General features: G+C 55.4%; 5 protein-coding genes across 5 annotated transcripts; 2 read left to right on the top strand and 3 right to left on the bottom strand.

The window, feature by feature from the left end:
• Positions 1-2,410: 2,410 nt before the first annotated feature.
• Positions 2,411-4,609, top strand: LOC34623184 (WD repeat-containing protein 89). The gene is made up of 4 exons (XM_026336896.1): positions 2,411-3,479; positions 3,676-3,829; positions 4,158-4,245; positions 4,352-4,609. The coding sequence occupies exons 1-4, from the start codon at positions 2,411-2,413 to the stop codon at positions 4,607-4,609; spliced, it is 1,569 nt and encodes a 522-aa protein (XP_026192681.1).
• Positions 4,610-4,893: 284 nt separating this feature from the next.
• On the bottom strand, positions 4,894-7,346 carry LOC34623183. The gene is made up of 2 exons (XM_026336895.1): positions 7,202-7,346; positions 4,894-6,062 (listed from the first exon to the last, which is right to left on the bottom strand). Exons 1-2 carry the CDS (start codon positions 7,344-7,346, stop codon positions 4,894-4,896), a joined length of 1,314 nt encoding a protein of 437 aa, XP_026192680.1.
• A 378-nt stretch (positions 7,347-7,724) lies between these two features.
• Positions 7,725-9,872, top strand: LOC34623182. Its single transcript, XM_026336894.1, has 6 exons — positions 7,725-8,311; positions 8,378-8,490; positions 8,938-9,073; positions 9,281-9,336; positions 9,482-9,521; positions 9,809-9,872. The coding sequence occupies exons 1-6, from the start codon at positions 7,725-7,727 to the stop codon at positions 9,870-9,872; spliced, it is 996 nt and encodes a 331-aa protein (XP_026192679.1).
• Positions 9,873-11,118: 1,246 nt separating this feature from the next.
• LOC34623181 lies at positions 11,119-12,925 on the bottom strand. The gene is made up of 4 exons (XM_026336892.1): positions 12,820-12,925; positions 12,540-12,665; positions 11,747-12,379; positions 11,119-11,612 (listed from the first exon to the last, which is right to left on the bottom strand). The coding sequence occupies exons 1-4, from the start codon at positions 12,923-12,925 to the stop codon at positions 11,119-11,121; spliced, it is 1,359 nt and encodes a 452-aa protein (XP_026192677.1).
• Positions 12,926-16,096: 3,171 nt separating this feature from the next.
• LOC34624298 (protein LSM14 homolog B) lies at positions 16,097-19,138 on the bottom strand. The gene is made up of 5 exons (XM_026336891.1): positions 19,054-19,138; positions 17,998-18,132; positions 17,235-17,544; positions 16,888-17,039; positions 16,097-16,467 (listed from the first exon to the last, which is right to left on the bottom strand). Exons 1-5 carry the CDS (start codon positions 19,136-19,138, stop codon positions 16,097-16,099), a joined length of 1,053 nt encoding a protein of 350 aa, XP_026192676.1.
• Positions 19,139-21,427: the final 2,289 nt, after the last annotated feature.

Genomic DNA, 21,427 nt, shown 5'->3' with positions numbered 1-21,427 from the left:
GGAGCATACGTCGAGCACAACTCCATCTGTTTGAACAATCGTACACGCACTCATCCAGAATATTGCAGATGGGTCCGTGTCTGGTGAGTAAAACCCTGCCATTCATGGTATCCACTCATATTTTTACAGTGCTTCCTGCCGGTAGAGAGACTGTGTCTGAAAAATTTTGGAAGCAGCGAGAGGCCAGGCATCTGCGCGCGTAAGAGAGGTGCTACTGTCTTCTGGTTTTGGTCATGTGACGGTGCACTGTAGTGTAATGGCTTTCGAGCCTGCCCCAATTTGGCCACGTTTTCGCGTCAGCGTTTAACACATGCAGCTTCCATGGGCATTCCGGAGTTTTACTTCGGAAAGCCGGAGGGTAAATGATTTTGCATGGCACCTGCATCCGTTTCGTGGACCTCTATTTTGTGTGTTCGGAGCTATGCGGCATCGAGACAGTGCCCCCGCACAGTCTGAATCCCCATTTCCGGCAGAAGCCCATTGCATTTTTCCGTTGCAAAGAGCCTTTCTGAAATGGGGAAGCACCTTTCCCCATCATAGCGGGCTTTGACAGCAGGCGCCTGAGATGGAGGGTACAGGACTATGTTGCACTGTGGCAGATGTGCTGGAAAATCTTTTTTGTTGCTTTGTAGAGTTGATTCAGTACGCAGAGAACCCATGCTGTCTGTTTGCCTGTACGTCAGAGCTAGCTATTTGCAGTTTACTGCGGAAGTTTGAAGTGCTTAAAGGGCGCAGAAAAGCGCATCCTCTCAACACCCCACCCTTTCCATCAATGCAGGAACTTCGAGGCGTGAGGGCAGAAAGAGGAAGAAAGCGGCTTTGTTAGGAGGCCACAGAGGGCACTCTACTCAGTCATGTAATGGGCTTGAGCTTAAAAGGTTCTCCTTAGGGGAGCAAGCAGGACTCTTTGAACTTTACTCGATTTTTTTGGCAACATTACAGGCATGCTTGTAGCCACAAGGTCAGCCTGAGGTACTCTCACATTTGAGGTGCAAGGCTTCAAAGTGCTTCACTGCCATATTCAGCAACGTCATGGTGAACACAACTACCAAGGGAGAGGAGGGCGAGTTTTTAGGTCTCCTCACGCCCAGCCTCCCTAACTAAAATAGGAAGCTGAAATACCTCTACATGCAGTTTTAGAGCTTCCTGCCAGGCCATTAAGACCTTTGGCGGGAACTCTTCCAGGCGGCAGACTACAGCTATCAACTGGCTGTTGGGAGGTCCCCACAATTGCGGCTTCGTAGTGATACTCAACAGATGAATGCATTGAAACATCCACTCTCACACTCGCTCCCTTCCCCAGGCAAGTGATTTAAGGAGGGCTACAGAGCCTGTGGATGTCGTGCATGGGCTTGCGTGTCCAGCTGGTCGGGGTAGGTGGGTAAGGGCATGCGACCGAGGGGCGCGATTTCCTTTGGCCTCGCTCAGTTCTCGCACGCCTGGAATCTTCTGCGTAGATTTCACGCACAATAATACGAGGCAAAAATGCGGTAGCTGCGTTTCGTTCGTGCCGATTATTCGCTGGCCAGTTGCAGTCAAGGTGCGCGCGAAGGCAGGCACAATCGGGCCGCTCTCCCCCCCGGGCAGCAGCAGACAATATACAAGCCTTCCTATGTTGTTTCTAAGTTTCTGGTACTTGAAGGAACAAAGCTAAGTATGTGCTTAAGAACGACCGGAAGAAGGCACGTAGAGCTAAGGGCGAATTAGTGCGTGTCGTCGTCCACTGCGCTGGATTTCTTCATGCTTTCATTTCTCTGTAACAGGCGCCTGTGGTTTTGCAAGGCTGCCAGCCACAAGATTTTGCAGCTCTAGTGCTCGAAAGCAGGGGCTAGTGGAGTGAAGAGCCCTGGATTTGGCCTAGGTTCCAGTGCTCTACCTTTGAATCGTCGCTGCATTGCAGCGGAGTTTATCGCTTTCAAAACAGTGGCTTCCATAATTTTCATTTCTGTATACCAGCCGCCTACTCGTCTATCCCATTGCAGCCCGTTTGTTACTTCAATCGCCATTGTTTTGAAGCAAGACTTGTAGCTTGCAAAGCCGCAGTTCCCAGGCTTTGCACTTTTGCACCCGCTTCCAAGTCGGCTGTCCCTTCGTATCATCACGCTTCTTTCTTCTAGAAAGGGAAGGAGCATAGTGTTTCTTCAAAGACACTTGGTTGGCCATCCCTGTCACAACGCGCCCCCCCGCCTCCCTCTGCTTGCCTCCTCCTCCCTACCCCCTAGGATGTAGGTTTACGTCGATCCCACGTTCAGCAACGCATTCCCAGCAATCGAGATACACCAGCCTGCCACAGCAACCGTGTGTCACCACCACCCCTGTATTTTCAAAAAACCCAGCAGGGTGCCTTACCTCGCCGCGCATCCCCTTCGGCCGTTCTTTCTACTGCCTCTCTCCTGCACCTGTTGTGCAAATGAGCGCGTTCTCGTCTTTCTGCGTCCCCGAAGTGGAGGGCTGTGGACCTGTACGACGGGGTCGTGGTGACATGAAGCTTCTCCCCGTGATAGAACAGGTTGGCATTCTTGACCTTAGCGAGCATCTGCCGACTCGGGGCCGGTGCGCCAGTGCTAACGTCCAGCCACCGTGTTTGCAGCACATTGTTGGGAGTGGCCTTTCTACGGACGTCTGCTGCATCGATGCGGCGAGCACTTTGGCGCTTATCGATGCGAATACGCTCCAGTGTACATGCACCGTAGCGGGGGCGCACACTGCGCCTGTCACGAGCTGCTCTTTCCTACACCACAACAGCTACGTGCTGGTTACGTGTGCTCAAGATGGAGCGGTCAAGCTGTGGGATTTTCGGGAGAAGCTTGGTGGCAAGGCAGATCCGTTCACGGCGACGGCCACCGTGCAGATTGCACCTGCTGGCAGCAGAGAAGCGGACATGTGGGCTCTGGCAGTTCGAGGGGATGATCAGGTGATTGCTGCCTCCTTCAAGAGCTTTGTCAAGGGATACGACCTCCGCGCTGTCTGTACAGACGCCGCGAGAGGGGCTACGGATGCGTCTGCACGAGGGCGTCCTCGCAGCAAGAAGGGGGGAAGGCGCCTGTTGTGGGACCTTCAGGTGCACGGGGACTATGTCATGGCCCTGCAATTCCATCCTTTGTACCCCAATCTGCTTGTATCAGGTGGGGAGGATTCGCTGGTTTGCGTGTCGGATGCAGCCTCCTCCCTCAGCAGCAGTGAGGACACCGCCTTGGTGGCGTGTTTCTCCCAGGAAAGGGCGGTCAAGGGTTTGAGTATTTTAGGCCCTGCTGCCTCGTGCATCTGCATCCGCAGCGCTATGGAAGACGTGGGCCTGTGGCAGGTAAACGGCCTCGACACGTACTGCAGCAGTGGCGCCGTTGATGGAGTGTCTGTACAGCGCAGAGCGGAGTGGCTCTCTGTTCGCAGCCACCCGCAAATTCGGGAAGGCGACAGCAGCGGATACGTAGTGGACGTGTTCTATGACCAAATATTGGGGCGCCTCTTCATCCTTGCAGGTAAGCTGAAACTGCCAACGAATCAGGGGCACAGGAGGAACATGCGCCGATTCTGGGTGCCCTCTTGGAAGGACAGGGTGTGAGACCTTCCTATGGGGTGCTTGGGCTGGCCTGTCTCGCGATTCCGGCAGTTTTCGCTTACTCGCTCTAGAATCAGGGGCCGCCGTGAATGCCGTTGTGGGGCTTGGCTTCCCAGGCTCGGTGTCTGGACAGTTGGTTCTGCTGCATGCAAACCTGGACGGCATCGAGCAGGCAGCGACGTTCAAGCAGAAGGGCCTCTCACAGGGCCGCCAGAGCGCCCCTGCGGGCAGCGGGGCCCTGCAGGCTGGCGGTCACACAGGCGTAGTTCGGTAAGGCCTCCTCCTCTGTAGGAGATATTCTGCATTTTATGAACAATACAAATAAGTGCATTGCTTCATGGTCCTTGTCGTTTGCCCTCATTGTGGGTCTGCAAGCATATTCTGCAAGCATATTGGCATTCCCAATTTGCAGCATTTGCTCATTCTCCGACTGCCGGAAGTTCGTTTGTATGCCTATGACAGCGTGGAAACGGAAAGCGTTGGCATCAGGGGGGTCCTCTTTTTCAACCTATACATAAGGCAGGCTTCCCTGCACTTGCTCAGTGTCAATAACAATGATGCGATCATGCCAACACTGCGACCTTGCTGTGTGCCTCAGGGGCGCAATCAATGTGATGGGGGCTGCAGGAAGCGGCCTAGGGCTCCTCACTTGCGGTGAAGATGGACGTGTGTGCGCGTGGCGCCAGGTAAGAGGGCAGCGATCATGAGGCCGCGTTGGTGGTGCTTAGTTTGCGGAAAACTGCAACCGTGCAATATGTATATTTTTTATATAGATATCATGAAGCGCTGCAGTATTCACGGCTGCGTGCCACTGCAAATATTGCGCATTTGGCAGCCTCCTTCTTTCTGCTTCTGCGTCATGCTGCTCTGCGCAGCGTGGCACAACGATGGACGGTGACCCCGCCGCCAGTAAAGTGGCCAGCCGGCAGACCGCAGGAGCAAGTCCCTACTGAGCATCCTTTTAACTGCACAGTTGGGGCAGCCTGCGACCTTCTGCCTTTTCTAACGAAAACGCCATCTTTTGCAAATTTTCTTGAGGCCCCTCTTTGAAGCAACGGGCATCGAAGCGCTTACTTACTGCGTGCCGGCGGACTAGCTAGCTGCCGTCGAGCTGGTAGGGAGTGTCTAGGTAGCGAGTAGCCGGAACGCAGTAGAGCGCGCGTTGCCACTTGGGTGGTACCTGCGTGTGCATGCACTGCGGGGTCGCCTTTAGTACAGCCGCAGGCGAGGAGCCTGCGCTGATTCAGTGTAGCAGGCCCCGCTGGGCTGTACCGCACGGCGTGGCGGGTGCAAAGAGAGAGGACGCAACGAGCCTTCTTCGCGCGTCTCTGTCTCTAGCCAGTCTCCGTACCGGCATGCGATATATCGGCAACCATAAGCGCAGCAGAGCCGCTGGGAACGGAGGGGTCAGCAGAAGAGCCGGCTCGCACGTCGCCATCCAGCCCCTCAAAAGGCCCCAAGACCCCGTAGAAAAGCAGGAGGATGTATGCAAACCGGCTGCGAAGCATGGACAGCCACTCAGACTGCTCCAGGCAGCAGCACAGCGCTACAGTGCCGCGAGCCGTTACACGCTGAAGCCCGCCACAGCGCCAGCAGCAGCGGCTGCAACAAAGAAAGGCCTCGGCAACAACGGCACGGCCGGGCACGGAACGGTGGCTCCGCCCTTCACCTGGGGGGGGCCCCCTGCCGCTGCTGCTGCTGGAGGGCCCCTCCCCCCCTTCGCTTGAGGCAGCGGCGCTCGTACTGCGAGGAGCGGCAGCGGCGGCTGCCCTTACCACGAGCGAGAGAAACAGGCCGAAACGCTTCTTGTCCGTGAGCTGCTGCAGAGCTAAGAGTTTGCAGGGCCCCAGGCGCTCTATTGGACGCAGCCAGCGCGAGGGTTGCAACAGCATCAGAAGGCCTGGTGGCGTGTTGAGCGCCTCAGGCAGCTCCGTCAGAAAGCGCAGCAGAGGCGGTGCTTGCGTGCAAATTTCCGGGGAGCGAAGCGAGTCGGAAATTTGCACCGCTAGGCCGCTGGCATCTAGCGGACTTCTCACATTCCCAGCTCCCGGAGGCCTCTCCAGAGAGTCGCCTTCGTGCGGCAGGAGCTTGTAGCCGATTCTGCTGAGCGCTGAATATTCCTCTCTCCTCGAAGCGAGCCGTAGGGGTGCCCCCGAAGGGCGCTTGCAGGGGCCCCCTCTTAGGGCCTCCCTCTCCTCCCTTCCCCTCATGTCGAACCAAGGCCACTCGCTCTCTGCGCAGAGGAGCCTGTGAAAAAAGCGGCGCTGCCTATGCGGCTCATCGCAAGTTCCACAGAACAAAACTGCGTTAGCAGCCGGTGCAGCGCAAAGGCTGCGCACGCCAAGGCGCAGCAGCAGCAGCAACAGCAAAGACGACGCGCAGGCCTGACAAGAGCAGTGAAGGCTGCCCCCTGAGGGGCCCTTCTCCGCCCCTGCCGTAGCGACGCTTCTTCCTTCGCTGCTCGAGAGCTGCAACGCAGAACCAGCGCTCACATGACTCGAGGCTGTACACTCCGCCTTGCTGCATGCAGAAGCTGAGGCGCATGCCGCGCAGAGAGGCAGCAACAGCAGCAGCGGCTCAGCGGCAGACCCTACAGGCCGCCCTAAGCATGGCGAAACGCTTCCTGTGCAGTAGCAGGTCTCTGAAACACCCGAACCACCAACCGGATTATCTGGGAAGCCGTGCAGCAGCTCCTCGAATGCCTTCGCAGGATAATCCACCACTGGGGAGCAGTCGCAGGATACCAACAGCGGCGCAGATGCAGCTGCTGCAGCTGCAGCAGCTGCTGCTCCCGGAGAAATTCCTGCCATCAACAAAAGGCTCTGGAAGGCCTTTCCCGTGGAGAGACACTTTTAAGACACTCAGGCAGGTCTAGGCTTCCCTTGGAACGAGGGCTCCCGTGTAGGCTTGTTTTCGACACCCATGAGCCAACGAGGCTGGAGGCAGCCTCTGTTCCTTGTCCCCCCGCCTCCAGCCCTGCTCCCATGCCGATCCGTCTCAGGTGTTTACGGAGTGCTGTTGCATGCAGTCAACAGGAGCACGTTGTGCCTTAACATGCCCTCAGGGAGCTAGTGTGGGCTGCGTGCTAGGCAGTGGTCTGCAGGGGAACGGCGGCGTAGGCTGCGCCGGCTAAAACACTCTGCAACACCCCAGGAGCCTACTACTGTACAGGCTTCCTGTGCAAACAGCGACGCTCAACGGACGCGGGAAACTGCTTGAAGCCACCGAAGTCGCAGATCCTGTAAGACCGGCGAAAAGGGTCGGTAGTTTGGCACGGAAGGAGTCAAAGGAAGGGAGCTGGAAGGTGAAATATCTGGGGAGACTGGTGCTAAAGGGCGGGGGCCGGGTGTAACCTGGACAGGGCATCTGTGCAGAAATTCCCATATGCCGGTGAACCAGGGAAAACTAGGTTCTGCTCATGAGTATAATAGATAACTCAAAGATATGTGCTGCTCAGAGCAGCCACAAGGGAGGGGAGGCTCTCATCTCTGCTAGCGCCACCCCCCTATAATGCCTTGTTTGAGTGTCGGCTGCATGCACACGACGCGGTACTGACGCAGAGCAACGGATCGTATCGGGATGATCATGACATTCTTATTCGCCGAATGCTTTGCAGGGCTCATGTGTCTCTTCTTTTTCTGCTTGTTCTCATAGGACTGTTTTCGGTGCCTTCTTCGCAAGAGCAGATTATTTCCGCTTGGGCGCCCTGCAGGGGTTTCCTCCCGTCCACCGCCTCCTCGGCTCCTTCCTTCCTCACTTTCTTCCATGTAATTGCGGTTTGTCGCATGTCTTGAAAGCCTCAGTGCCACTTTTTCCGCTTCTTTAGCCGTGGAAAGCCCAGTAGCTTAAAACGTAGTCGCCCGTGACTCCGAGGGAAGCGGCCCTCTCAGCTCCAGGTGTATGTACACCGCGCCAGAGCGTCGCTCGGCAGGCACCACACTGTGGCTTTGGCAAAATCGGCGGAACGCGCATGGAGCGTCTGCCGCTCCAATGAAGCCGCCTGCCTCGTGTGGTCCAGGCTAGGCTCTGCAGCCCCCATAAGGCACCGCGCACGCCTCCCTGGAGAGGTGGTGACGCTGGGAGATTCAGGAGGCGCTCAAAGCCTCTCGGCAGAAGCTGCCTCCAAAGCGATCTGTCGCTGCAAAGTGGGCGTTGTGGGTGCGCGATGAGGCTGGCAGCGCCGGCGACACGCGTGAATGCGCATTGCAGTGGCCTGGCCTCTTCCGGGGCATGTGCGCTTTGCAATTGCATGCAGCCCCAGACATTCAAAATTCGAACATCTGTGTATCTAAGTTCTCGCGCAACGGCAGCTCTTGCCCACTTAGCCCTCCCGCGAGTCTGCAGGGGAATTTCGTTCTTTGGCGTTCGATGCAGCAGCACGCGTAGATGGACGGGCACTGCGCTGGGGGCTTTTAGGAGCTCTTGGATGCTCACGAAAGGCAGCAGCGTCCGTCTCTTTGGACTTGAAGGGCAAGCTCCGGGAGCCTCTTCCCGCGTCGGTCTGCACCGATGGAACGGGGGTGGGCGGCAGTTTGCCACTGGCGTCTCTGGGCATGAGAAGGATTTTTATCGACTCTTGGGGGTGTCACCCGCCGACAGTCCACGCGCGATTCGCACAGCGTACCTGCGCAAGGCCAAGGAGCTGCATCCAGACGCCAACCAGCACTGCCCAAGGCGCCAGCAGAAGGAAAGGCTTTTCAGAGAGGTCACTCAGGCGTACGAGGTGCTGTCCGATCCGCTGAAGAAGAAGGAGTACGATGCTCGACTGCCATCTGAAGCGGCGAAAGACACCGAGAGCCGAGGAGATGCCTCTCAGAGGCCCCCCGCCGACGCATGGCACGTTGGACAAGATGAAGTAGGCGAAGAGTTTTGGCGACAAGTCGAACAGATCCGCAGAGAGAAGGAAATGGCGTGGAGGGCCATGAAGGTGCGTCGATGTCTTCTCTGATATGCATGCACATACGCACACGTATATGTATGCGTATGTGCGTGTATGCGTGTCGTTGGCATGCGCTTCACACGGCCGCCTGCGTGGCCTTGCCTTGCATGCGGCCGTGACGAGCCGCTAGGGCATTCCTGAAGGCTCTGTAGCGTGTGGCTTTGCAAGCCTTTGCATGCGATTGAGGCGGATCTGCGTTTCTGGAGGCACACTTTGGGGGGCTGACTGTCTCTTGTGCTTCGAGACTTTGAGCCAGCTGTAGCGGGGGTTCCCTGCTGGGCTGCCTTCCCGCCGCTGCAGCGGGAGGTGGTAAGGATTTCGCGATGCATCTGAGTCGAAGGTGTTACTCTCTCCCCACAGATTAACCAGAGGCCCTCGATTCGGCGCTCGCTGCAGACGTGTGATTTGCTGCAGCGCCAGAGGGCCGAAGGGCGTTCAGAGAAGTGGGGCCCTGGGTCGAGGGCCCCTGGAGGTGAAACTGCCTACCACTTTTCTCCCGCGTTTGCGTTTTTGCGGGCACTGCCGCTGCTAGTGGTGCCTGCGGTCCTCTTTTTTGTGCTTTATAAGCTGGCCATGTGAGTTGCCTCTCTTCGTTGCCTCCTCCCGGCCCCACGTACACCCCAGCGCTCTACGGGGGGAGGCGGGGCCCCGCCCTCCTCAAAAGGCCAGCCGCGGGGTGGGGTGGGGGGGAAGTCGTGTTGTGTAGCTGGGAGCTCTCCGCTTCGAAGCCGCATATTCAAGGCTTCCTCCCTCCACACGCTTCCCTGTGCATCTGCCCGCAGGAGCCGTGCGCGGCAGGCGGACAGACTGCAGCCTCCAATAGTCCGAGACGAACTAGGTGCGACAAGTGATTCCCATGTGTGCGCTGCTTCGCGACTGCTAGCTATGAAGCGCAGGCGGCGAGGAGGCGCTCGGGGTTTCGTGTTTGTTTGTGATGTTTTTGCCACTACTTTTGAGCCTCTGCTCGATTTCGATTTCCGCAGGTCGCGCGTTCTTCATCGATTCTAGTGGACGGCGTTTCCGGTAGGGAAGACGGCCCTTGTGTCCAAGGTGTCTGAACACCCCAAGCGGCGCCCGTTCATGCGTGCGACTCTGTATGTAGCGCCGCTGTTTGAGGGACCTCTTTCCAAAATAATTCTCAGCCGTTTTTGTTCCTCTGCAAGCGTGGTATTTTTATTTTGGCAAATCTTATGACGCCTTGAGGCGCACAACTTTCTACGCATGCAGCCGCACAGCATAGCACAACACCCATGCGGGAGTTTTGTCACTTTTCGCTCCTGTATGTGTGTCTTGACTGCTCTTGCACACAGAGTGATGGAATTCGACTTTCTTACCCCCGCCTCCTCTTCCAGGGACTCGCGACAGCAGTCTTAAGACGCAACCTTCGGCAGCGCCTGTGTGTGCAGGACGGCACTTTACTGCAGACCCAATAGAACCTTTATAGAAAATGGGGATGTTTTGACCGAGAGGGTGTGCGTAGCTGCACCCTATAAGCACTCACGAGCAGTTAAAGGCAGTTGCACGCGCTATCTGGCTCACGTGTACAAAACACGGCGTGTTCTTGTATATCGACCTGACAGTACCCTGCAACGAATAGGATATTCAAACAAGCAAGCCAAGTATAAGTTCTTGACCAATTGTGGCCATGCAGTTCATTCTTTACCAATTCTTAGGGATATATTATCAATGTAATGGAAAAAGTTTGAGTGTAGCTGTGTTCGCTACAACGCCCCCCTGTTAGGCCCTTAGCAAGAAGGCAATACCAGCGCCATGGCCGCTGCTCCCGGGCCAGCTAGAAGTCTATACGCCTAGCTTGCTACGCCGAAACGGAGTGGAGAATGCACACGGAATACTAGGAAATCCTGTATTTCCATCCGACGGGCCCTCCCTGACTGCTTCCAGCCCCTTCTTAGGGGCCCTTGGGGACCCTAAGCATCTCGCCCTTTGAAGGGTAGCTATACTCCCGTTCGCCGCCAGACTGCGCGCAAAACTGACACTGGAAACGCTTTTGAGAAGACGTGCTGCCCCGAGTTTTCAAAAGAGTGTACACGCCCCTGCTTCCTCACCAGGCGTAGAGCGTGGCAGTGACGCGTGTACAGCCTGAAGTTTCTGTCTGTATTTTCTACATTCGGCTAGAAGCTGCTGCAAGGGGGTTGCCGTGCCTCATGCCTGCAGGGCCAAGACACTGCAAAGGGCAGACCAGCCTCCTCTCACTGCCCCAAGCGCGTTCGCGCGGAGCGGGGAAGCGGCAGGCACGGCACTGCAGCAGCTTTTTTCGACGTCTGCGTCTGCAGAGCCAGAGGCTGTTGTATTCATTTTTTGCCTCTCTATGAATGCTAAGGGCGAGTGTATTCCCCCACCATGCGGCGGAGAAGCCATGCACACTGACTACTGCCGCAGGTGCACCCTCTCGCACTTGTTATTGGCACATTTCCCGACATTCGGTCGGTTTCGTACAGGAGCCCCTTTCGCACGGAGACCACCCTCGGCGCAGAACGCACGCCGCGTGCGTGCCCTCACTAAGGGCGCACAAGTGGCTATTAAAAATCGATTCGGCAAACACGTCTGTCTGCCCCCAAGCAGCGCCTGTTTCGATGGTTGGTCTCCCGTCCCTCCCCCCTTAAGTGTGTATCGTGGTTTCCTCTCGGCATAAATCGAATACGAAAGCCCCAAAGGCCATGCCCACGGCAGCGCGGAGCGTGCCCCACCCCAAAAGAAGGCTTCGACTCAAAACTGCCAGCCTAGCCTGCGCTCCCGGGGCCGCTGCAACTTGACGGACCAGCTCCCCCAGCAGCACGCGCATGCGGGGTTGGGGAGACTCTGGCGAAGCCGCCAGCTGCATGTTTTTAACGTAGTTGAGGGGAGACGAGGCCGCTACAGCGACGCAGGCAGCTACAGTGTTCAACATGAGGCGGTGAAAAAGGGTGCTGCCCTCTTCTCCCCCCCCTAACCGGCACTCTCGCCTGTGCAGATTGCCCTCCGAGGAAGCGAATTTTGTGGCTCTTGATGCGGCTTCGGGCCGTCGCATCATTAGGTGGTGACGCGCACATGCATACACGCCCCCAAACAAACTATCGCGAGCCACAGTCGCCACGAATCCTCGGTAAAGCGTCGCTGCGCCTGCAGAGACACAAAACGCGTGCAGACCCCCCATGCGGTGTATCGACAGCCCCATCCAATTAGCGCAAAAGACACCGAGGCAACGTTTGGTAGCAACCAGACGCCACAGGCGCATACAGAACACGTACTCAACGCGTATTCAGAACACGTCCTCAACGTGAAGCGCCTCCAAATCTGCCTCCCGCCTCTCCCTGTGAGAACGCTTGATCCAAACCTCGCCCTCCCCTCCCGGACTGTCTCTGTCCTGACGCCTTCCGACTTACCTCCTTGTGCGTAAAACTGCGCGAAAACTTCACAGATCCCCCGGCAATTATCGTTCCACATGGCGTATTTGAAAACCGTCAAAGGGTGGCTCAGCACGCCGCAGCAAACCCCCGCCAAGTTGCCAGCGCAAAACAAGGCCACGCGCTCATAAGTCTTTTCTTCGAAGGTCCTCCAGGGGGGGCCCCCCCCCGGGGCCCCGCCGCCGGCCGAGGGCCCTTGCCACGTCGACCTTACACTGTGGACTGGGTATCTCGAAATCCCTTTTTCCAAAGCGATCGCTGCTGCGTTTTCTGCTTCCAGTCTCGTTTCTTCGCCTAAACCCCCCTCATGCCGACTAGCCGATTCCGTGAGACTCTGCGGCGCGCGAAGGCCTTCTTGCCTCGACGTTGCACCAAAGACACTGCTGCGAAGAAGACGCGAATAGAACGTAGCCTCTGCGACACAGGCATACACCCCAAAGGCAAGCAAGCCTACATGCAGAGCAAATCCAGCAGCCTCTACAGGGGCCTCTTGCCGCTACACAACACAGCCCTCCCACATGGGGGCCCTCCTCCCCCCTCCCGACCTTCACCAGCGCTCGCTGTTACCCAGCAGACAGATTCCAGAGGATTGAAAACGCTCGTTCGCTTCTTTGTCTCGGCTGCAGTCGCTACTTACCTAGAGGGAAGTACAACCCCGTGCTGAGAGTCCTGGCGACAAAAGCACGCAGGAAGCCTCTGAAAGGCAGGTGCCAGTTGATGGGGGCAAGAAAAGGTCTCCCCTCTTTCACGCTTAGATATAGAGCTGCAATTGCACGCGCACGAGAGCACAGAAGAGAGTTAGGTCCAGCCGAGTGAGTCCACCCCCACACCCTGAAAGGGGAGCTCACTGCTAGGGTATGAGAGGAACAAAATGCTGCACTAAAGACAAGGGTGGAGCAACAGCACAACAAGAGCACCTTTGTCCCATGGATTAAAAACAGCCGCCGTCACGAAGCCCGTCACAAGAGTGCAACGAAATTCCTGTACGAAGTTCGTCGAAATGGAGCCCTGTGGCTGAGACATGCTGCTGCTGCTGCTGCCTTGAAGTACGCACAGATGTTTTGCTGAAGCCGCCCCCTTGATGGCTTCCGAAGATCAGCTTCTTTTGAGCTTTACTATGGCAGACCCCTTAACGACTAACTGATGCGTGGGCAGTTGGCCAAGGGAGAGGCACCCTCACGGCCACTGTCATTTAGTGGCTTCCGTCCATCGTCTCTGTGTAATTACGGCTAGCCAGCAAGGGGCCGATATTCCACTTCAAAACACGAAGAAAGCGCCTACCCACCGGCGTTCGAGGCCACCACCTGATAAGCCCCGTATAAAGAACACTGTGTGTGTATGCGTTTGTGACTATCCATGTGTGTGTGGACGCATGCATGCGTGAGTGTGCGTATGCATGCGAGGCGTATAAGCGACCACGCTATGACGCCAAATGCCAATGCTTCGAAGGCCCTGGCTCATTCAGAACTTTCATTTCAAAGAGTGCCATCTGGCGGTCGTCCGTACCAAGAGAGGGACGAATGGGTGTCGCACGGCAAATACATATGAGCGTGAGTCACAGATTTTGGAGCTCTGCTGCTCAAGTCATCAGCAAGTTCGAATTTAGAAGGCGAGAAGAAAGTTAGGAAGACACCCAATTAGGGGAATATCTTGTAGTGTAATTCTGCACTGCATGCGGTGGCGCTCTTCTCTTGTTGTGACGTCTGTCGATTGGGGTCGGCTGCATATCATCTTAGGAGCAGCTACTATTTTACTACAAACTGCACTATTTGCTTCATTTTTAATTCCCTCTTAGACCCGCTTTTTGCATCTTGTTAGCAGTGTTTTGGCGGGGAGCTTTTACAGCCTGGCTGCTGCTCATGAAATTATTTAAGAAGGCACTTGCAATTTCGCAATCAATGAATTCCATCTTCCTACCTTGCCTCCTGGGTGATACTTTTGCTCAGGTGTAGAAAGCATAGCTGCACCGTAGATAGGCAGGCCCGAAGAAGAACCCCTGAAGAGAAACATTGGCGATCTGTGGCCGAAAGTACATTTCCTCGAGGGATGTCGGGTTTAAAATTCGGAACAGAGAGCAATCCCGAAAGCTATATTTTCCTAGAAGGTGCTCTTCCCCCTTCTCCAAAGGGGGCTATGTCCCCTCCTTCATGGAGCGACCACTTTGTACAGCGCATGCACGCTATATCTTCTCAAAGTAACCCCTTTGGTTCGGGCTTGCTTGTCGTCTGTAGCGCGTGCCGTGTGTCTAGCTATTACCGCAAGGAGGATCTATGCAGTTCGTGCTTGTGAGCTAATTAGCTGCGCCCCAGGAGCCAGACTTCCCTGTCGGTGCAGCTGTTTGCACCTGTGCTCCCATGGACCCCATCTAGGCGGCATTTGTAATGGCAAGCTCTTGCCGCGGGCAGATGCGATCTTGTTACCTCTGCCTTAGACCCCTGTGAGTGCTACCCTTTTCCAGGCAGGCCCAGCGAGTATGGCAAGTCATGGCATACGCCTCTGTGCGCCATCAAACACATGCATACGACCAACCAAACTGTTCAGAAGGGCCCCCTAACTGTACCCTCTCAGCCTCTGGACTAAATTGGCACGCCACCCCTCCCGCCCCCCTTACACTCATTGGCGGATTTTCAAGGGTGTGAGGGCCTGGAACGAGGCGACAAACGAACTGTTACACTGCCTCCTATCTACAGCAAAAGCGTTTACAGCGACCTGCAGATATGCAGCTGAAAAGCTCCTTTCGCGCTCTACAGACACTCCAAGCAAGCAACGCATGCCACCATTTCCTTAGCAGAGTATGTTACGTCGTCCACTAAGGCTATTCGCTGCTAAATGGCTAATTCCTTGGCGAGGCACGTGGCTGCGCAGTCCAAGAAGGCGGTATAACAGGTCACGCATATACATATATATACATATATATATATACATGTGCACCATACAGACCACACATATATTGTATATATATATATATATATATATATATATAAGCAAAGCTCCCCGACCAGAGCAGTCTGAGTCACACATTAGACACGTATTGTTGCAGAAGTTATGCCTAGCTAAAGTTAGAAGACGTTTGATGAATAGTCCAAATGCTCCAGTATCCTATTCGTTGCGCAATGCTGTTGACTACTATGCAATGCTTTTGCGTGAGCATGATGGATGCTACGTGCAGCTAGCTAGCGCTGAATGCTTGAGGAGTTTTTTAGTGAGTGCAGCGGCGCGCACCCTAGCAGCTCCCTTCCCCTTCTGTCAGGAACTGTCAGGGCCGCGGGCAGGAGAAGCGAAAGATTCCTGAAGAGAGCACCCGAAATCTTTCTACTTAGTTCCAATTGAGGCTCTAGAGAAGGCACAAGGAGCGCTACAGCGGCCACTCTACAACTTGGGGGGTCCCCTGCAGCAGCGACGAACGCACTGCAAGAAATACCAGATCGCCAATCTGGTGAATGTCAGGCCTCTTTATACAGTGCACGAGAATTGCCGCCGCTGCTTGACCCAACGAAAGCAGTATGTATATACACCTACGACTACGGCCGCTGGAGGAAGGGCCCGGGTTGTTGCCCCTCATATCCACACATGACTCTCACCGCTCCTCCTAACAGCAAGCTTGGTTGTTGTTGCTGCGTTCACTAGGGGCAGCAAGCACCAGCATCTTCTGTGCCCCCTCTGTCCAACGAGTTCGTCCCCCGGTTGTTACCAGCAGACACGACTCCTCCCCCGCTAGGCCTGCCTTCGCACAACGCCTAACCCCAGCCCTCAGCACCTCTATACTGCGTGTTTGAGTATCCATCCGCAAAACATCGACGCCCTAGTTATCCGCCTCTCCGCTGCCCCAGTCGCCCCTCATTGGGAGCCTCGAAGTGTGCACAACCACGCACGCTTCTTTTTCTGCGAAGCGTCGCCACGCATTCCCATTCCCCCTGCTGCTACGCTAATGCCAGGGCCTAACCACTGCGGCTTCCTATACATCGCAGCGCTTCGCCTCAATTACCAAACAACAGCCGCCCCTATGCAGCCCCGTCTATCTTCGTGCACACTCACATCCATCCTTCTCCCAAGGCCTCTCCGGACGGAGGCAAGCTGGTATGGATGCCACGATAGGTGGGCGCCCTAATTACGAAAGTATATGTATACTTATGGGCATACATACTACGAGCGCCCTTCGCACCCCATCTCTACGGAAACAACCGCTAAAAGCTCTCAGCTTCCGACTTCTGACTGCTTGGCTCGCTGTGTCCAGGTACGCTGTGCGCCTGGCTGACTCCTGCCTCCACGATTCGCTGAACTGCCTCCTCTCCCGTTGCTCCTGCCTCGACCCCCTCTTCTTCCGTTCATGTGCCTGGGGTTGTAGTGTGCAGCGCCTTCTCCGAAGGTGTCCACATCTAGCGCTCTGTTTTGCTGTCGTACAGCCGCTTTCCTGCCCTTATCATCCTGCGCACTTGGGGAGTCTGGCTGCTGCTGAGCCCCCGCCCGCTTGCTGAGCGCCTCGCAGGAAATCGAATCGAAAAATGACACGTTCTTGTCATACGCGGTGACTTGCGGCAACAGCTCCGCATTGTCGTCGAGGGTGGCTGCAGAGGAGCAAAACACACATACCAGTCCAAGGGAGAAGACAACTAAGCAAGCGAAAACCGCACGGCTCTGCACAACACACAAGAGCTACCCAACCCGCTAAAAGCCACACACACACACGGACGGAGAAAGGGCCCATCTAAGCTAAACGCTGCAACAATGCCTAAGCCAATCCGGTGACCCCTCGAATCCTGCACGCTTGCAGCCCAAGCCGTCCGTCCTCCACCCTCAATCGCATGGTGCAGAGGATGCTGTCAGAGAGATGCTCTCAGAGAGATGCCGTCAGAGAGATGCTCTCAGAGAGATACTCTCAGAGAGATGCTGTCAGAGAAATGCTGTCAGAGAGATGCTGTCAGAGAGATGCTGTCAGAGAGATGCTGTCAGAGAGATGCTGTCAGAGAGACGCTCGAGCGTTTTACCCGGCTTCTCAAATTTGCTATTCATTGCGTCAAAATCAAACTCCTCAGCCATCTCGCTCTTCAGCTGCGCATTGGGCTTTCCCTGCAGTTCCCCCACAACACTGCGAGACCCCTCAGTGCACCCTCTTCCCGCTTCTCCTCGAGAGGGCCTCCTGCCATCTCGCCCCCCTCTCGCCCTAGAGGCGCGGGGGCCCCCCCAGGGCCCCCCATGGCTGCGGCCTCCAAAGGCCCCCTGTTGCACTGGGGCCCCTGCACCTCCTTGCCCGTTCGCCTGGCGCGCGCGGCCTTGGGGCTGATGCAGCTGCTGCTGCTGCTGCTGCTGCTGCTGCTGCTGCTGCACCTGCTGCTGTCTCTGCGAGGGGCCCCTCGTCTGGGGGGAAACGGGGGGACAGCACGGCTCCGCAACTTTGTCAGCACCCTCCATCATCCCCCCAAAGACAGAAATGCCTCCCCCCGGATTACTCGCCGCAGTCTGCGGCATGGGCAGCGCTGTACCATCAGCACGAAGGAGGGGAGGAGCTGAGGCAGGAGGCGGAGGGGGCCCTGAAGGAACCGCTATGTCCATGCTCACAATAGCCGGATCTGAGGGGTACGCCCCCATGGCGGGAGCGGGAGCCTCCGGCTCGCTGCATACTGTGAGGTCCTTGATATGCTTGCCTGCACGCACAGACACAGACACACACAGACACGCCTGGACGTGGAAGCACGCGTCTCTTGCCAGGCAGGAAGGAAGGCGCTCTCAGTGCCTTCCTTCAGCTTTCTTATCAAGAACTTCAATCAAAAATCAATCCGGCGGGGCGGGGTTTCTGAGCACGCCTCCGAGTGCAACCACAGGAAAAAAACACACAACACACAGCACACACACAACACACACAACACACACACAACACACACAACACACAACACACAACACACACAACACACAACACACACACAACACACAACACACACAACACACAACACACACAACACACAACACACACAACACACACACAACACACACACAACACACACACACAACACACAACACACACAACACACACTGTGCCGGGTAAGCGCTGTCGCTATGCCTGCAGCTGTAAAGACAGCAAAGAATGCTGCCCAACGCACCTTGAAACACAATGCAGTTGTAGATGTCCGTCGAAGGCGGCACTTGGATGGACACAGGCCTCCCCTCAGTTCCGAAGGATTGCACGAAGCGGAGGGAGACGGTGGACGCTATGGGGTCTATGGAATCCAGGATGCCTGCAGGAGGAGACCACAAGGAACGCAATCCAAAGGAGAAACGAGAAGTACACACCGTGTGGGGTGCGAATACACAGCATTCGGTAAAGAGACGCCGAAACGCATGGGCCAGCAGAAGACGGCAAGCCCACAGAAATCAGGAAACACGCACACGACGCGCATGCAAATAGGGCGGAACTGGTAAGAAACATATCTAGCAATGAGGATGCCGCGTGAAGCACACAACAAGGACGCAAAAAACAGCGAAGCCACTCGAGCAGAGTGCCTTAGTCTCTATACCAGCCGAAAAAAGGTGCCGTGCCGTCACTCTGCATCCCCCCGCCGAACCGCTGCATCCTTCTCTTCCCGTCCCTTCCTTCCCCTCCCCTTTGCCGACATATGGATTATTCTTCAAATAACCGCCCTCCAATGGCCCGCTGCCTCTCAGCTACGCCCAGATGAAAGCCCCACAAAAGAGGTCTCGGACGCACATGGCGCATACGGCATGACAAGCGATGCAGTACCTACACCCGCAAGTCGGGTGCTGGCCATGGGTGGGGTACTTTTCCGATGAACTGGCAGCCCCCCGGACACGAATGAGCACAATCCCATGAACTAAAATGCATCTAATAAGCCTCCAAGAAGGGTCCTACAGCTTCCTTGCAACGCTTTCCCTGGATATCGGATGCCCAGAAGTGCATGCGAGCCCCGAGGAGTAGCTGCAGCTCATGGAGGTGTCGCGAATCCCCCGCTAGAGCGCTGCTTCACAACCAGATCCACTATTCACTTAGCCTATTGACGGGAAACCATGTCAATGGCAAGCCTTGGAGCGGGGGGGCCCTTCGAGCAGGCGACGGCCAGCCCCCTGGAAGAGAATTCGGGCACGGTACGGGAGGAATACGTGACCTTTTCGCCACGGAGAGGTTGTTGTACTTGTCTCACCTTCATAGCGGATGTCTGAACTGGAGATTAAGGAGATCTTGCTGCCGATGTATGGCAGCTCCTCCCCTGCTGGCTGCCCACTCATGGTTTGTGTGGCCTGTTGCGAATCACGCGGGCGGTCAAGAGGAAAAACAGGTAGGGCTCCTTGCATGCATGAAAAGGAAGGATATAAAACACGAGGATTTCTGTCGGGCAGCACGCTGGGTAACCCTCTAAGCCCTACCGACAAAAGCGCCGCAACGGCGCTGCAGCAACGAGTGGTGGCAGTGCTGCTGCTGCCTGAACTGAGCGCCTGGAGCAGCACACAAGACACGCAACTCTAAATACGGGGGCATGCCCTATTGTTTCTAGTGCACGCTTACCCTCGTGCTAATTTTTATTATTAAAACGCCATATAATAGCATGTGAAAGCCTTTTGGCTGCTTTTTTTTCCGCGTGGGGCTGTGAGTGCCCAAGGAGGAGGGCGCCTTTACAGCCTCTAAGGGTCCCCCCGCGTAAAAGTGGCAAGCGCCTTTAGTAAATAATGCCTTTACATTTGACGCCTTTTCCCCCTTGCAGTTCGGTCCTTGCAATAGACAAGGAGACACCGTCGTTCGGTGTGCTAACTCGCACCCCCGTTTACGCGGTGTACTTCCCACAAAATTCGACTCCCCAAAATGGGTTTTCAGCAGAAATACGCGGCAGGCTAGTCCTTCAGGCGTAGAAAAGGCCTTCTTCATATGCAAGGGGGACGGGGCTTAAACCATGCAAAGAAACAGGGGAAAAATGAGGGCGACGCCAATTAAAGGAAAACGACACTGGGAGTCAGCTGCATTTTTCCATCCTAAGTTTCGGTAGGGCAACACTTTTACCGAAACTTAGTATAAACCTGATAGAAAGTTCTCTAGTATTTTTCTTTAGAAATACTCTTTTCGCTCTGTTCGCGCCCCTCACACTTCCCGATATCAACGGGCCGCCAGGATGCCGTGGCTGCACCCTCTAGGCACTCCGAGCAGTCACAGCCAGTTGCACATAGCATCTATTACACACACACACACGAAACCGCACCTAGTTGCATCGAGTTGAGAGAACTCGGCAATGAATAGAGTACGCGAACACACGAGGCAGTTGGTCAATGCCTGACTAATTTTTAGTAAATTATGATTAATGTAGCGAAAGTGTCTAAGTGTATCGTAGTTCGCCGTGTCTCTGTCTCCCATGTTAAATAATTCACCATCGTGTTTTGTGGCTGCACGTCGAGACCCGCTGCATGCCGGCAGCGGAAAAGTTCCTGCCCTATCGTCACACTTCAGGTATGCAAAGGCACAAAAACAGTGCAAATGCGAAAACAAACATGTGTGTCAGCCTTCAAGGTGAAATCAACGAGAACACAGATGCACGCACTAGCTCAGCAGTGCTTCCACGCCGAAACAGTATCTGCTTGCAAGTGCATCTGGTGCATGCAGCATAATCGATTTCCAGGCCCCAAAAGAGGCACAAGATAAGAATGCAGTGGCGACCTACCTCGGAGTACGTGCGCATGACTAATAAATAGAGGTTTCACGAGAATAGCCGCTTTTCAAGCACACCTTCCGTGAATGAAGGTAGGTATTTAGTCAAACCTTGCAATGGAGAGGGACAAGTTCCAAGGAACGCAAGGAATACCGTCTATGCCAACTAGAGCTGCTAACCCAACATGGCCGCAAAAACTCGCGTAGATACAAAAGCCTGCAATCGGTTCTCCGTCAGCCACTGATTTCGGTGTTCCCAACCCTATTTGTCAAGGAAACCCTATTTATGATGCTTTCGGCATTGAACAGCCTAGAGTCGAGCATTTCCATCACCATTCTTTGTGGATCCTTCACTGTAGCATACGTCACTTTCCTGCGCGGAAAAGTGTGTGCTTACTTTGGGAAGATGGCAACCGTTAGGAAGGAATCTTGATAGTGCTTTGGCACCTCCAGCAGTTAGGAAGATTGTTCCAGCAAAACCGAGAAGTGCTTCGTCTAGGGGCGGCAAACGGTCCTAGCCACCAGGCCGCAAACCTCCTTGTTTAGGCACCACCTTGTGCACCCCGTAAACTCTACTGATCCACCAGGACCCTTAGGCTGAAACAGAGGGCCAACTGCCACCCATCATATCTCCGTGCTTGCCTTTTGGGCTTTTTGCATACATTGGTGTGCACTAGCCAGCGTTCTTCTGAATCTCTCTAGTGCTAAGGGTGGCTCATCCCCCTGAATTATTGGGTCCAGAAACCGATCCGGAGGAACTTCTCAGTGTAGACCAGGGATTTGGGAGAGCAACAGGTAGACTACTGCACGGTTGTATCATAGATCGACTTAGTACAAGGAAGAAAATCAAGCCAAGCAATCAAAGTCTTACGAACAAGGAGCTG

This window comes from Cyclospora cayetanensis, unplaced genomic scaffold (assembly GCF_002999335.1).
Source record: "Cyclospora cayetanensis isolate NF1_C8 unplaced genomic scaffold, CcayRef3 CcayRef3_contig_152, whole genome shotgun sequence".
NCBI classification, from domain to species: domain Eukaryota; phylum Apicomplexa; class Conoidasida; order Eucoccidiorida; family Eimeriidae; genus Cyclospora; species Cyclospora cayetanensis.
Note: the sequence above shows the minus strand (reverse complement) of the source record. Positions and strands in the feature narration are given on the sequence as shown.